Source organism: Terrapene carolina, unplaced genomic scaffold (assembly GCF_002925995.2).
Source record: "Terrapene carolina triunguis isolate 2854851 unplaced genomic scaffold, T_m_triunguis-2.0 Scaffold130, whole genome shotgun sequence".
Classification (NCBI taxonomy): domain Eukaryota; kingdom Metazoa; phylum Chordata; order Testudines; family Emydidae; genus Terrapene; species Terrapene triunguis.
The window spans coordinates 32,560,451-32,575,824 of record NW_020664481.1 but is presented as its reverse complement, the minus strand read 5'-3'; the positions used below and the strand labels follow the sequence as shown (position 1 = coordinate 32,575,824).

The following is a 15,374-nucleotide window of genomic DNA, read 5'->3' as shown; positions in this document are numbered from 1 at the left end:
CGAAAACAAGTCTTTCATCTCAACTTCAGTGGTTTGATTCTGATGTAAATATGCAGTAGTGATTGGATATTGTTACAATTTGGCAGCTGTTATTTGGCCTAAATGAGATTTAACCCCAGCAGGTGGACTTTCCTATCATAAGTTATTATACAATTTGACACCAAGAGTTTGCTTAGACTAGAATCCCAGGGTAGTCTGAAAAGGCTAAATCTGAATGGAAAGTGATTTACCCTACAATCCTCAGAGATGCTTCTTCCCACAATAGGATAATATACACCTCTACCTTGATATAATGCTGTCCTCGGGAGCCAAAAAATCTTACCGCATTACAGGTGAAACTGCATTATATCGAACTTGCTTTGATCTACCGGAGTGCGCAGCCCCCTCCCCCCCCCGGAGCATTGCTTTACCGTGTTATAGCCGAATTCGTGTTATATCGGGTAGCGTTATATCGGGGGTAGAGGTGTATTAGCAAGACCAATAAGTAAGCTTGCACTGCCACAATGCATGTTGCATATTTTCTGTCTTCACAGTTAGATATTTAGTTCATTTCACAATCATTAAGTTTATTTAAAAATAAATTAAAATGATCTTACAGTATTTAATAATATTTTAAAATTCTTAAGCATGTGTGTTCTTTCAAGAAAGATGCTGTAAACGGTTTCAAGCCTCAGAGGAGCAAGACAAAAACGATCACTGCTTGAGATTTCTCCTACACCTTAGGAAAGTCACAGAATCGTAGGACTGAAACGGACCTTGAGAGGTCATCTAGTCCAGTGATATAGACCATCACTGACAGGTGTTTGTCTAACCTGCTTTTAAACAGGGCTTTGGAGCTGTGCTCCGGCTCCGCTCCAGCTCCATGCAAAAACCTGCAGCTCCACTGCTCCGGAGCTGCTCTGTGCTCCAGCTCCGCTCCAAAGTTCTGCTTAAAAAATCTCCAATGATGGAGATTCCACAATCTCCCTAGGCAATTTATTCCAGTGCTTAACCTCCCTGACAGTTAGGAAGTTTTTCCTACTGTCCAACCTAAACCTCCCTTGCTGCAATTTAAGCCTATTGTTCTTGTCCTACCCTTAGAGGTTAAAGAGAACAATTTTTCTCCCTACTTCTTGTAACAACCTTTTATGTACTTGAAAAATGTTATGTCCCCCCTCAGCCTTCTCTTCTCCAGTCTAAACAAACACAATTTTTTTCAATCTTCCCTCACAGGTCATGTTTTCTAGACCTTTCATCATTTTTGTTGCTCTTCTCTGGACTTTCTCCAATTTGTCCACATCTTCCCTGAAACGTGGCACCCAGAACTGGACACAATACTCCAGTTGAGGCCTAATCAGTGTGGAGTAGAATGGAAGAATTACTTTTTGTGTCTTGCTTACAACACTCCTGCTAATACATCCCAGAACGATATTTGCTTTTTTTGCAACAGCGTTACACTGTTGACTTATATTTAGCTTGTGATCCACTATGACCCCCCAGATCCCTTTCTGCAGTACTCCTTTTTAGGCAGTCATTTCCCATTTTGTATGTGTGCAACTGATTGTTCCTTTCTAAATTGAGTACTTTGCATTTGTCCTTATTGAATTTCATCCTAGTTACTTCAGACCATTTCTCCAGTTTGTCCAGATCATTTTGAATTTTAATCCTACCCTTCAAAGCACTTGAAACACCACACAGCATGGTATCAGCCACAAACTTTATAAGTATACTCTCTAGACCATTATCTAAATCCTTGATGAAGATATTGAACAGAACCAGAGTCAGAACTGATCCCTGCAGGACCCCCACTCAATATGCCCTTCAGGCTTGACTGTGAACCACTGGTAACTACTCTCTGTGAACTGTTTTGCAACCAATTATGCACCCACTGTAGCTCTATCTAGATTGTATTACCCAAGTTTGTTTCTGAGAAGGTCATGTGAAACCGTATCAAAAGCCTTACTAAAGTCAAGATATACCACATCTACCGCTTCCCCCCTATACACAAGGCTTGCTACCCTGTCAAAGAAAGCTATTAGATTGGCTTGACATGATTTGTTCTTGACAAATCCATACTGACGGTTACTTATCACCCTTCTATCTTCTAGATATTGGCAAAGTGCTTAATTATTTGCCCCATTATCTTTCTGGGTACTGAAGTTAAACTGACTGATCTGTAATTCCCTGTTTTGTCCTTATTGCCCTTTTTATAGATGGGCACTATATTTGCCCACAGAACATGGGCATTGATCCTGCTGCCTCTCGCATGCTAAACAAGCACTCTACCACTTGAGCTAATTCCCCTAGAAGACATAACATTACTTCAATTTTTGTTACAGGCATCTTCAGTACAATGCTGATTGAGGGGTAAGGCTACGACTATTAAATGACATATTTTAGACTATAATCCACTGATAATACAATATTGTCCCAAAGTCTCCCTCTGACAAAAATGTCAATATTGTTTCACAGAGATGAGAAGCCCTTGGCCGAAGGACTTGTTAACACTCACACCTTATTTTGTGATCATAGACAAATATTAATAGTCTTGATAGTAATTCCTAATTGTAAGAGTTACACCCACTACTTACTCCCTTGTTACGTTATATAAACGTAATTGATGGGCCTGCCCATACGGGATGCACCATTCCTCAGCTAAGGGGGTCAGAGACCACAGAGGTAGGTCCGGTATGAGAAGAGAAGAGACGATCCATGGCATTCAAGCCGTTTGAGTAACCAGTGGACTGTGCCCCATCTCCGCTGCTAAGGGGGCAGCCTCACCCCACCGCCCCTAGAGGCTGGGGGCGCTCCAGTCCGACCAGTCCCCCAGCCCCTCCCGCACTTACCGCCCCTCAGCACGAACAGGTCGGTCTGCTTATCCGAGTTAAAGTCCCCGAAGGCCGCCAGGGTCCCGAAGGCCTCGGCCCCGAAGAGCTGGGCGGTGACGTTCTGCAGCCCCCGGCCAGCCCTCAGCAGCCCGAGGAGCAAGCACAGACCAAACAGGTAGCAGCGCCCCATCCTCCAGCACCTCCAACCCACTGGCAGCCTGCCGCGGCCGCAGCCAGCATCACTTACGGCAGCGGGGGGGGGAGGGGCCGTCACAATCCCCCCTTCACTTCCGGACTGACTGAACGGACGCATTTGCGACAGTGTCGCGGGCGTGTTTACGGCCGGTCAGGGTAACAACAGCGGACGGAGCCGTGCTATCGCCTCGGCCTCTCCCCGGTGGAGCAGGCGCGCGGGGAGAGGAGTAGTAGTGGTGGTTCTTCCGCGCCATGGCGTCGCATCTGGCAGACGTGAGCTGGAGGATGTTGGAGCTGCGAGCCCGGTCTAAGCGCGCAGGTCTGACCCCTTTGCCTGGACGGGGAGGGGGCTGCGGGGATCTGTTTGCTTGCGCCCTCGCTGAGAGAATGGGGCTCGCCTTGTTCGTCTAACCTCTCTCAAACGAGCCCCGCTCTCCCCCCACTCCCCACCTCAGCTGTGGCTGTCACTATTTCTGGCTTGCTTGGCCCCCCGGCAGTTTCGCAGGTCACTCAAAGGGCAGCTGCCACGGTGGAGTTGAAGTCACAAGTGCTGCTGCTGCAGCTGCACGGTTTTCTTCTCATCTTCTTACCTAACGCTGATAAAGTCTGAGAGAAAATTTGAGGCTTGTTCAGGGCTATGGTAACTCGCATTCTCTAGCCCCGTGGTGCACTTCCCCATTAAACTACATCTGTCCTTGCTTTCACAATAACTGACAGAGATGTAGGACCCCCTACCTGTAGCGCAAATTTAGATCCCTTTCTAAAGCCTTAACCTTTTTGTTTCTTTTTTCATCCTCACACCTTGCACAATTAAAAACAAAAACTGTAACCTATCTCATTCGTTTGGAAATAAATTATTTTGGATTAATTTTAAGGTCATTTAAAAAATCTGCTACTCTGTTGATGTATAACTTTGCTGAGACATTTTAAATTCATGAGTTTAATGAGACAGTTAAATTTCAATAAAGTTCAGCTCAGCACATGTAAACGAAACTGGTTTGCTTCACACATCATTGTGTTTGACAAGCTGTTGAACAATAATGTATTCTGAAACCACTAATATATTCTTGCATCAAAATCATGATCTTTTGTCTAATTTTGCTGAGAACCACAGATTAGACTTAAATTCCATTCCCCTGAGATGAAAATCCTTGGTTTACTTAACAACTTATTGCCATAAACTAGTGGTTCTCAACGTGTGGTCTGTGGGCCACTTGCAGCCCAGTCAGCACAGGGCTGCAGCCCATGTGACATCCTCAGGGCCATACAGGTAGTATTGGATGCAGCCCACAATGGTACAAGAACCACTGCCATAAACACAAAATAGTTTGTAGTGACTTGTTACACTCTAAAAATTGCTTCCCTTAAAGGGAAGCTGTCACTGCAAAACCATAAAGTTAGGTTTTGTAAAAGCTTGTTTGTAGCTCTATATTTCTAGTATCATTCAGATAGTTATTAGAAGAATTCAACTTTTAATGCTGACCACACAGTACTACTTAATTAAACTTACAAAATGTGCAATACAGTTTTTAACCTAGCATAATTTTACAATGTTCCTATCTAAAAGGAAAATGCATATTTAACCATATACTTGACTATGAAATAAATGTAACTACTTTTGCTTATTTAAAAGGAAATTAAAAATTGTTTACACAAATTATGTTTTTAAATGGAATGTTCAGTGCAAAACTTAGTAAGTGTGACTCAAGTTTACAGTCGCAAGTATGAGACTCACATTTTACAGTATCCCCTAGAAAATAAAATATCATTTAGGCCCCAGTCCTGCAGACACCTACCTGTACATACTCCAATTACACGTTAAAAGTATCATAGTGAATTTTTGCCAACAAAAACTTATAAGTACCAATGAATTAAATCAATCAATATGATTGATTACAACTGTATTAGTAGGAATGTACTGCAAATAATACAGTAATAGGCCAGTCCTGCAATCTGACCTGTACAGAGCCTCAGTGACCCCAGCAGGATTTCATACATGTGTAAGAGGGTTGCCTGCACAGATTCGTCTGCAGGATCAGGGCATAGTTTTCAACATCAGTTATGAAAACTAGCTTGTTTTTGTGTGTTTACCCACCAAAATAAGAGACACCAATTCAAATAATTACTATTCTCCGCATTTTAATCATGGTATAGTACTGCAGAAGGAAACCAACCTGTAGTTTATTTATAGCCTAAAGATTACTGGGTTACAATAGCTGTTTAACTGTGTATCACTTGCTTTGTTTTAGCACAAATATTGCATCTTTACTATTAATGGAAGAAGAAATGCTTTTCTTTTGGATCAAGGCATGGGTGGCGGGTATCACAGGCCAGGGGAGGCTGAGCCTCCCCACGGTCAGCCCCCGGGTCCTCTCCTGTTTCCCAACGGTGCTCTCTGGCTCTTCCCCTGTGGCTGGGTCCCAAGTTGGGGCTGGGGCTGGGGCTAGGGCTAGAGGGGGTGGGGGGGGACCGGCCAAGGCCCAGGGCTCCAGGCAACTGGAGCCGGTGCTCACATTGCCCAGCGGTGAAGGACAGTGGGGAGGGCTGGTGGCCGTGGGGGTGCTCTGGGCTCGGGCGGGGGCGACGGGCAGGTGGGGCCTTGGGCAGAAGGCGGGGGCGAGGGGCTAGCCTCTCCAAGCCGGTAGTTCAGTGCTGCCCATGGATCAAGGATTTATTTAATCCTGGAGAAGAATATGTATGGGCTTTATTCTGCACATATTGATATCAGTGGCAAAACTCCCATTGACTTCAGTGATGCAGGATCAGGTCATAGAAAGGGTAAATATTCAAAGCATTGTTATAAAGTAACCAGGAATTTTACTGCAAAATAAAGTAATATTACTTCTATATACTATTCAGTATGGGAAGATTATGTAAATCTAGGTCCTGTTACTTGGTTAGATATTGTTTATTAAAATTAAGGCACAAGAAAACCAATTTTTAGAGTATAAAAGGGAAAACATAAATAATAAATAACCTTAATTATCCCCTTGATTGTCCAGTGCATCATGTTAATAACTCTGCTAACACTGCTTTCACTAATTTAATGCTAATTGCTTCTAACCCCCACTGGACAGTTTTGAAAATTGCTGTAGTTTAGCCTGAGACGTTTGTGATTAGCTGCATCAGTTTGAAATGGCCAATTTGGACGATGACAGAGCCAGCTCTGCACGTACTTTCTCAAGGTTTGGTAAGTGTGTGGTCTTTCCTTTTTTATATTTTTGTGTCTTCCGCTTTGAAAAGTGTGATTGCTTGTTGCTGCTTTCTTGCAACGTTAACATAAAAATGCCATATGTATTTAGTATTTAATTTGTACTTGCAGTTCTTTTATTTATAATTTTTTAAGCAAAATTTAGGCCCAAGGTTTGAGCTTCTTGTAGGGAAAGCCTTCCAAATTTGAAATCTCTTGTTTTCAGAAGGAAAAAAAAATCCTTAATTGTGTTGGGGTTTTTGTGTGTGCTTTTGTTGTTTATTATTTATCAATTCTTTTACGGTGACAATCTTAGTTTTGAACTTTCCTTTGTAATGACAGTTAAGTCAAAGGTTCTGTTAGAGCATTGTTTAGCTTCTTCTTCTTCTTTTTTTTTTTTTTAGTGTTAAACCACAAATAGCTTTTTTCCCCCCCAAGCATGTCTCATGTAGGTGGTTACAGTCTTAAGGCTTGTCTACGCTTGAAAATAAATTTGGATTAAGGTACAGTGTGAATTTAAAGTACAGTATCTATTCATATGCAACTCCATGTGTGGATACTCTTATTCCAGAATAAGAGTGCCTTTTTCCAGTTTAGCTTAATCTACTAGATATTGTACTAGTAGCACAAATTTTCAGTGGTGACTCTCAGTCGGATTGCATCTGAAAGGCTTTCAGCTGTCCACTGCAAGGATCCCAACGGAAGAACCACTTAAGCTTCTGTTGTACTTTTCTTTCTCACTCCCTTCTGTGTTAAAGGAGCTGCTTGAGTTCTTGCCTCTGCTGAGAATCTGGGCTTGTCTTCATTACCAGGGAGATCGATGTGGATGTCGATTTAGCGGGTCTAATGAAGACCCGCTAACTCGACAGCAGAGTGCTCTCCATTCGACTCCGGTACTCCAGCTCCCTGAGAAGAGTAAGGTAAGTTGAGCGGAGAGCGTCTCCCTTCGAAGAAACCGGGGTAAATCAACCTTAGCTACGTCAACTCCAGCTACGTTATTCACATAGCTGAAGTAGCGTAACTTAGGTCGACTTACCCCGGTAGTGAAGACAAGCCCAGAGTCTTTCTACTTTCTTAATTTTTGTAGCTAGTCAACATTTCCTACTGGTAACTAAACAGATTTGTACTAGTTAAAAGCTGATGTTGTTCTGAAGTCTCAGGTTGAGCAATGGCAGCACAAAATACGGACATTTGAGTATCCAAGATAGTTTCCTGTTTGGTTTGTAGCAATTTCAAGATTTGTTTGGCAAATGCCTATGTTTATGTTAATGGGTTTTGAGAATAAACTCCTGAATTTATACTTTATTGTTCCGTGCTTCTACTGTGTTACATGTCATTAGTTACAACAAATTCTGAAATCCAATGATAAAGTCCAGGTACAGTGGATTACATAAACTGTTTTTTATTTCAGAAGATGAAGAAACTTAATAAGATGTATCAAAAGAAATATGTTTGGAGTTGGTTTCTCTGTCTTGTAAAGGGGAGTAATAAAGGTTCTAAAAGGCTTTACACCAGTGAAACAAGGGGTCATTGGCAGAAGTTAGCTTAATTTCTTGAAATAGTACAATGGACATTTATATTTGAACAATATTGTATATTGTAAGTCTTGCAAACTCCAAAAACCTTAATTGCTTCCAAGGGCACTTCTGTTTCTCTTATTTTTACTTGGATGATGCTTAGTTTTTAATGGCATACTTTAAGGAATAGACTGGTAAAATATATTGAATGTTTTCCTCCTTGCCATGGAATTACAAAGACATTATATGCATACACACATATAAAATTCTTTATTACAAAAGGCCATTTAAAAGTTTGGTCCCTTTAAAACAAAATTTGTAGATTTTTTTTTTTAATTGATTCCTCTAACTAAACTGTGAAAAGAATTTAAATAACTCAGGTTTTTTTCCTGGTAAAAGATAATTATGAGTTCTCCTGAGTCAGTAATTGCAATTTATGTTCTCCCAGGTTAGCAGATGAAGTTTGTTTGCAGTTTTGCATGGTAATTTGCCGCTTCTCATTACTGAAATATTTATTTTGGAAATAGTGAAAAGCTAATTCAAATAGCTTTACAAACAAGAATTCTTTGTAGTACTATCTCAGTATTACCTTTATTGATGAAACATATACACCTCTACCCCAATATAACGCCGTCCTCGGGAGCCAAAAAATCTTACCGCGTTATAGGTGAAACCGCGTTATATCAAACTTGCTTTCATCCACCAGAGTGTGCAACCCCGCCCCCACGGAGCGCTGTTTTACCGCGTTATATCCGAATTCTTGTTATATCGGGTCGCATTATATTGGGGTAGAGGTGTATTTAAAATTACTGCGAAAAGTGGGCTGCTTTTCCTAAAACTTAGCTGAAGCTTGAGAGCAATCAGGGCAAGTAAGGCATTCTAGGATGTTATATCTATCTATTTTAAGGCTTTATGCTGCTTCCCGTCATTGTAGTATCTGAGTGTCTTCCACCTAAACTCAATAGCAGTCATGAAGTCTGTAGCAGACTTCGTGGGGTCTCTGGCTTTTTTCCCTTTTTGGGGACAAAATTCTGCTTAAGGTCAGCTTTTGATTTTTTGGGAGGTGGGACTTGATTGGGGTTTAGAAATAGAAGAGGGTATTTGTATTGTGTCACTTAATGTGGAAAGGTGTCACTTGACTGGGATGTGGGTGGTCGTGCCTAGTGGTTGATGGAGGAGTCAGGCAGCCAAGAATTGGAGCTGCTGGTCATAAGTGGTATCCTGGGTGAATTCTGTGCCACTGTGTATGCAGAATTCATGTCCGTTGCAGATTTCTTTGCTTCCCCGCAGAAAAATGTCTTTCTGACGGGGAAGCAAAGAGAAGCCACTAGAGGTCACATGTCCCTCCCTAGCAGACAGAAACTTTGTTTCGAGCGCCTGGAACAGCTAGAGGAGCAGTAAATCACTGTGGGGCTGCCGATTCCCTGGCCAGGTCAGATCGTACCAGACTCCCCCATACCCATATCCTGCCGCCAAGCCTCAACCACCCACACCCAAACCCCCACCCCACTGAGCCTCACCCCCTGCATCCAGAGCAACCCTGCACCCAGACCTCCCCCACCAAGCCCCCCCCTGCATTCAAACTGCCTGCCCCCACCAATCTCCCCCCAACCCTCCCCACTGAGGGCCCCCCCCATCTAGATCTCCCCTGACCTCCTGCACCCAGACCATCCCCCTCTGAGCCCTGCACCTGGACCTCCCCTGCCTAGCCCCATCCCCCTGCACTGAGACAACCCCCTGCCAAGCCACACACCCCTGTATCTGGATCCCCACCCTTGCACCTAGACCCCGCCAACTGAGCCTCCTGCACTTGGGTAGGAATTATCTATAGCAGTGTTTCCCAAACTTGGACGCCGCTTGTGTAGGGAAAGCCCCTGGCGGGCCAGGCCGGTTTGTTTACCTGCCGCATCCGCAGGTCCGGCCAATCGCGGCTCCCACTAGCTGCGGTTCGATGCTCCAGGCCAATGGAAGCCGCTGGAAGTGACGCAGGCCGAGGGACTTACTGGCCGCCGCTTCCCGCAGCTCCTATTGGCTTGGAGCATCGAACCACGGCCAGTGGGAGCTGTGATCGGCCGGACCTGTGGATGCGGCAGGTAAACAAACCGGTCTGGCCCGCCAGGGGCTTCCCCTACACAAGGGGCGTCCCAAGTTTGGGAAACACTGATCTATAGTACAGAACTAAATTGTACGAATGGGGGTAGAGAATGAGGGTTGGAATGGAGCTGTGACTAAATGAGTGAAGGTTGTAGAGAAAGTATTGGAAGGAATCAGATTTTTTTAAATCAACAACAAAAACACTTGGAGCCGAAAACAGATGAGGCCTTACCGGGTGCCCCCTATTTCAACACCAAGTTGAATCCATCAGACTGCTATTGACATTATAAAGTCAGGACAGGTGGATATAGGATGTGTGCAGGTCTAGGAGAGGCTGGAAGAAGAGGGAAAAGTAAAAATGAGAGAACCTACAAAAATAATGGACTCAACAAAACATATGAAAACATTGCCTCAGTCGATTTGTTTGTACGTTTGCATCCTTTCTCCTATGCCCCATCTGGTTTTGTCTACTGAGGTTATTATTTTTACACATTGTTACATGTACATAGTCCCTAACAAGTATATGGGTAATGGATACTGATAAAAAGGTTTATAAAGTGCTTTGAACATAAAAAGGCCTATATATATGTGCTAAATAGTATTAATTGTGACTATAAATTACAATACATGTTTGGTCTCAAATTATTACATTTTTCTTGCACTCCTACAACTATTTTTGACATGATATTGTCTTATTTTTCAGTGGCAGCTTTATTCCAGAGCTTAATTTGGCTTTGCCTTTCTGATCTCCTTGTAATGCAGGTTCCATTTCTACCAACTCACCCATGTGGACAAACTCTTGCATCCACATGGATCTAGTTGCAGGAACATGGCCATGAGATTAAAGAAGGAATCTAATAAATGGAAGGTTTGAAATTAGTATTCTCTGAAATTTTATTTTTTCCCTGAATATTTTAATTTAAATCTATAAAAAGGAGATTTTTTTTTTTATTCAGTCTAAAGCCTTGATCTCTCGCCTCTTAGATTATTAAATTAGTAAAGAAAAATTGTAGTTAAATAAAATGAAGAAAATAATCTGTCACAGATAAGAACCATACTTATGAATTAGTATAATTCATTAATTGAATTCTGGACTTGCAGTCTTACAGGGCATGTCACAAATCTACATAATGTGCATGAGTGCTAGATTTTACATTTGAAAATTTGGTTTGCTAAAGTAAGCATAAAACATTTGTAACCAGATTAGGTATGCATCTGAGAAGTGTAATTTTTTCCTGCCAATTGACCTTGTAATGTTCACTCAGTCAATTGCCTGTTTCAGATGCTGGTAATGAAATACTGTAAGTGTTTTAATAAAAAAACCTGCTGTTGTCAAACCTTACTTTCCCTTGGGAAAAACAGAAGCTGCAAACGTTTAACTTTACTTTTGAGAAATTTGAAGTTGAAATTTGGCCCTCTGTATAAGAATATAGTTTATGTATTAACCACTGAGTGGCATGTTAGTAAATGCTTTGATCTAAGTACTTGTATATCTCCCATCACCATAGTGGCTGAATGTCCCACGATCATTAATGGCTTTTTATCATCACAGCATTAGTTTGATGTAACTAGATATTCTCCATTTTATGTACAGAGAACTGAGGCACAGTGTAGATTAAGTGATTTGCCCAAGATCACACACGAAATCTGTGGCTGAGCCAGGAGTTGAAGTCCCAGTCCCATTCCCCAGCCACTACTCCATCCTTCCTACAATATAAGAAGTAAATTAGAACACAGAACTTCTTAATTTTTATTATTTATTATGAATCTTAAAGCATTGCCAGACATTCTCATAATGGAAAAGCTCAGGGTTGAGGTTAGACAGTGACAATAACTTGTTAGAGATGTGGTTACCGTTTCTAAAATATAAAAAAAGATAATAAAAAAAAGTGACCTAGGAAATACAGACATTGTTAACGTAAAACATGAACAGTTATTTTTGTTCTAGTAACGTACAGAACTAACAATTGTTGAATGCTTAAATTTTTCTTGTATCACAGTGGCTCTCAAACTTTTTTACTGGTGACCCCTTTCACATAGCAAGCCTCTGAGTGCAACCTCCCTTAGAAATGAAAAACACGTTTTTATATATTTAACACCATTATAAATGCTGGAGGCAAAGCGGGGTTTGGGGTGGAGGTTGACAGCTCGCGACCCCCCCATGTAATCACCGCACGACCCCCAGAAGGGTCCCAACCCCCAGTTTAAGAACCCCTGTTGTATCAGCCCTTGCTCATAAAATTGTCATAGTTCTTGCCATTGTTTTTCCTTTTATCTGCAGAGTTTTATAAATAAAGTGTATTGTGTTGTTTTTAAATCTTCATCAACAATATATTTCCTAAACTTATTGGTTGAGTTCCTAAGAAGTGTCGTCCTGTTCTAGATTTCAAAAATCTTTTTGGGGTATAATACTAAGAAGAGCGAAATGAAGGCGATGTAATAATAATACTAAGCACCTACATAGCACTCAACATTTATTTCTCACAGTAGCTCAGTAAGGAAAATAAATATCAACATTTTACAGTTAAGGAAAGTGTGGTTGAGATGCTAAAGGATTTGTCAGAGGCCGTATGACTAGAGCTCAGTACTCTGTTCAAACAATAACCCATACCAATCATGTCTCAGTATTTTCTCAATTTGTTTATATTATTTTTTATAACTTCGACTGTCTGAAGCAATTCTTACTATAAATATAAATGTCTATATTTTAATTGTTTTAACAAAAAATGTTTTTATACAAAAACTAATTAAAAAAATCCAGTGTAAAGCCTTACTTTAAGTTTCACTTCATGTAGAAAGATCTTTGAGCAGGACAGATGCAAAATGAGGGTATGTAGGTGGTTGCAGACCAGCAAAGCTGATCGGGGCAGACTGTGTGAGCTAAAGAAAAAGTTGTCACAGGGAAAGGATCCCAAGGACATGACTCCCATTTGAGAGCGGGAACTTCAGTGTATAAGGTAACCAAGAAACAGGCAAAAAGAAACCTGTGCTAGTCACACCCATGTGAAGAGACAACCCGTACCTGCTGATAGTGGGGGGACAGAGTGAGGGCAGCGGCTTCAGCAGATGTTACTGAGCATGCTCAGTACAAGCCAAGCAGCAACTCTGGGGAGGCACGTGACTCCATGTGCCCCCTCCCACCGCGCCGGCTCTGCCCATTTGTCACTAATGGGAGATATTTGTTCAGAACGTGTATTCTCAGTACATTTTAGGAATTGTTCATCACCCCGGCCATAAGGAGTGTTCTTGTAAACCAAGACCATCAGCCCATCAGAGGCACCAGTGGTGAGTTTATAATGACTGTGTTCCTTGAGTCCCAAACTGTCTAGTTTGGGGAAGGGGGGAAGACATTTGCTAGAAATACTGCCAGGGACATAAATTATGATCTTAGACAAGTTGTCAGTGCCTCTTCAAATGTGCCTGTTAATTAGTTTACAAGGAGCTGATATTCTCAGAGGAGAAACATGAGGGAAGGAAGGGAGTGGGTCTCTAAAAGTAATTGGCATTTACACAATGCTTTTTATTTATAGATGAGAAGGAAGTGGCCTCACCCCAAGCAGCTGAATTCATTCCTGCACAGGTAGAAAGGGTATATTTGTGTAGAGAGAGGCAAGTGGCTCTGCCCCGGAGTGTGTAGGGCAGAGCCAACCCACCAGTGGTGTTGTGACCTGACACATGGGGATGTGGTACCACTCAATTTGGGAGGTGCGGAGAGGAGTGGTGGTTGTTTTGTTGTATGGTACTTGAACGGACTGCACCAAAGCTGCAACTTTAACAAGCTCTGGTTGTGACTTCTGAACCAAAAAATCACAACTTCATAATCCTTTTCAGATCTGGACTGCAGTCTTGCACTAGCTGGGAATGGTTCAGCTAGTCCTGTGCAGCACTGACGCTGGCTAATATCCAGCGTGTGTGTTCATTTGTTCAGAAACCAGATTCCAAACTACAGTCTGATACTTTCATCTTCTTTGTCAGTGACACTTCAAGCAACTGTTTTCTATTTTTTTTAATAGGATGCTGTTGCATTGCTCCAATTTCTAGGCTATATTATAAATCTCTTTGCATCATGGTTTCTTAAGGCAATATTGTGCACTACACCATACTTTCTCTTCCATGATGGTAGTTCCAGACATCTCATCTAGGGAGCCAGAGACCATATCATGTACAAAGACTAGAAACAAATCTTATGAAACAATAGAGGTTGAACTACCAGATTGCAGTGCTTTACAATACTTCATTCTAACACTATGTTAAGTAGTTAAAATATCCAAGAAAAATATGTTAACTAGATATTTCTTAGGAGTTTCAAAACTGGCTGTGAGTTTGCGTGCCATCTTTCTTCTGCAGTTTAACTAGATGTTGGTTTTTGTCAGTTCATCATTCTTTTGCTGAAGAAGATCCAGAACACAAAATTTAAATGCAATCCCCTTCCAGGACTTTTCTTCAGTTGTCACCTACGTATCTTAATGACAGTTGAGCACTATTACGTTATAGAAAGGATACCGGCTGCATAGAGGCTGAACATTGAATATTACATTATATAATGCAATAGTACTTACAATGTAAAGTGTATAATTTTTCCTTGTCAATAACTAAATGCCTCTAATGTAAATGATCTTGCTAGAATATGACAAAACTAATCATGATGGTTCTAAAATGCCGTGATCCTTTCTGGCTAGCTTGCTTTTTATTGAACTAGAAAATATGTCAGGGCCTTGTTTTGTGCATTTTGAGTTTTAAGGCATATTTTATGTTGTCTAATTAGAAATAGCCTTATGTATTTAAAATTGATTTTCACTACTCCGCAAAACTGGTGTGGGAAAGAGAGGGAGTGTTTTTAAAGCAAAAAGCACTTATTTGCCATTATCATCTGTATTCCCTTGTGTATAATACAAATATTTATGTATATCTGTCACAACCTAGCTTTTCCTCCTGCTTGATTTTGCAGTGAGGTCATTATCCTATGTTTTATTATACCAGTTTGTTGCCATGGAATTGATTGTGATAGTGATTAAGCATAGTTTTACTTTAGGATTTCTTCAGCAGAGAGCTCTAGCTGTTCAGGCAAAACATATATAGTACATTCAGATATCTTTAACAGCGAGCAAAATCTGCATAAGACTTTACTCCTGAGGGCATTCTGTGCCAAAAAATAAAAATTCTGCGCACAATGTTTTAAAATTCTGTAAAGTTTATTTGTCAAATAAATGTGGAGGCTCCAGCATGGCATTGGGGAGCATAGGCTACTGGCTGCACAGAGGTGGGAGATCACTGTGCAGCTGCCCCCCGGGACACAGACTAAGTGGTGAGTCTGCACCCCTGGCACAGCGTAAGGACCGGGCGTACCCTAGTAACACCCCAGGGCCTTGCCCATCTGTGCGTCTGTGTGAGTTGCACCAGGTGTTGGCAGGCAGGATCCAAGTGTGGAGGGGCTTAGTGTGGGGGGATCCAGGTGTAGGTTGAGAGGGTTCTGTGTGGGGCAATCTGGGTGTGGGCAGTTCAGTGGGAGATCCGGGTGCGGGGGGGATCTGGATGCACAGGGACTTGTTGGGGGGGGGGGGGTTCTGGGGG

At 41.9% G+C, this 15,374-nt stretch overlaps 2 protein-coding genes across 2 annotated transcripts in view; one reads left to right on the top strand and one right to left on the bottom strand.

Annotated features, from left to right (window-relative positions):
• Positions 1-3,056, bottom strand: part of ITFG1 (integrin alpha FG-GAP repeat containing 1) — a 214,740-nt gene extending 211,684 nt beyond the window's left edge. Inside the window, exon 1 of the mRNA XM_029911788.1 lies at positions 2,826-3,056. Coding sequence (XP_029767648.1) covers positions 2,826-2,997 — 172 coding nt within the window. The 5' untranslated portion in view covers positions 2,998-3,056. The remainder of the gene's footprint in view (positions 1-2,825) is intronic.
• A 112-nt stretch (positions 3,057-3,168) lies between these two features.
• The window catches only part of PHKB (phosphorylase kinase regulatory subunit beta), a 199,460-nt gene continuing 187,254 nt past the window's right edge, over positions 3,169-15,374 (top strand). The window contains exon 1 of the mRNA XM_026652662.2: positions 3,169-3,321. Within this exon, the coding sequence (XP_026508447.1) occupies positions 3,255-3,321 (67 nt within the window). The 5' untranslated portion in view covers positions 3,169-3,254. The remainder of the gene's footprint in view (positions 3,322-15,374) is intronic.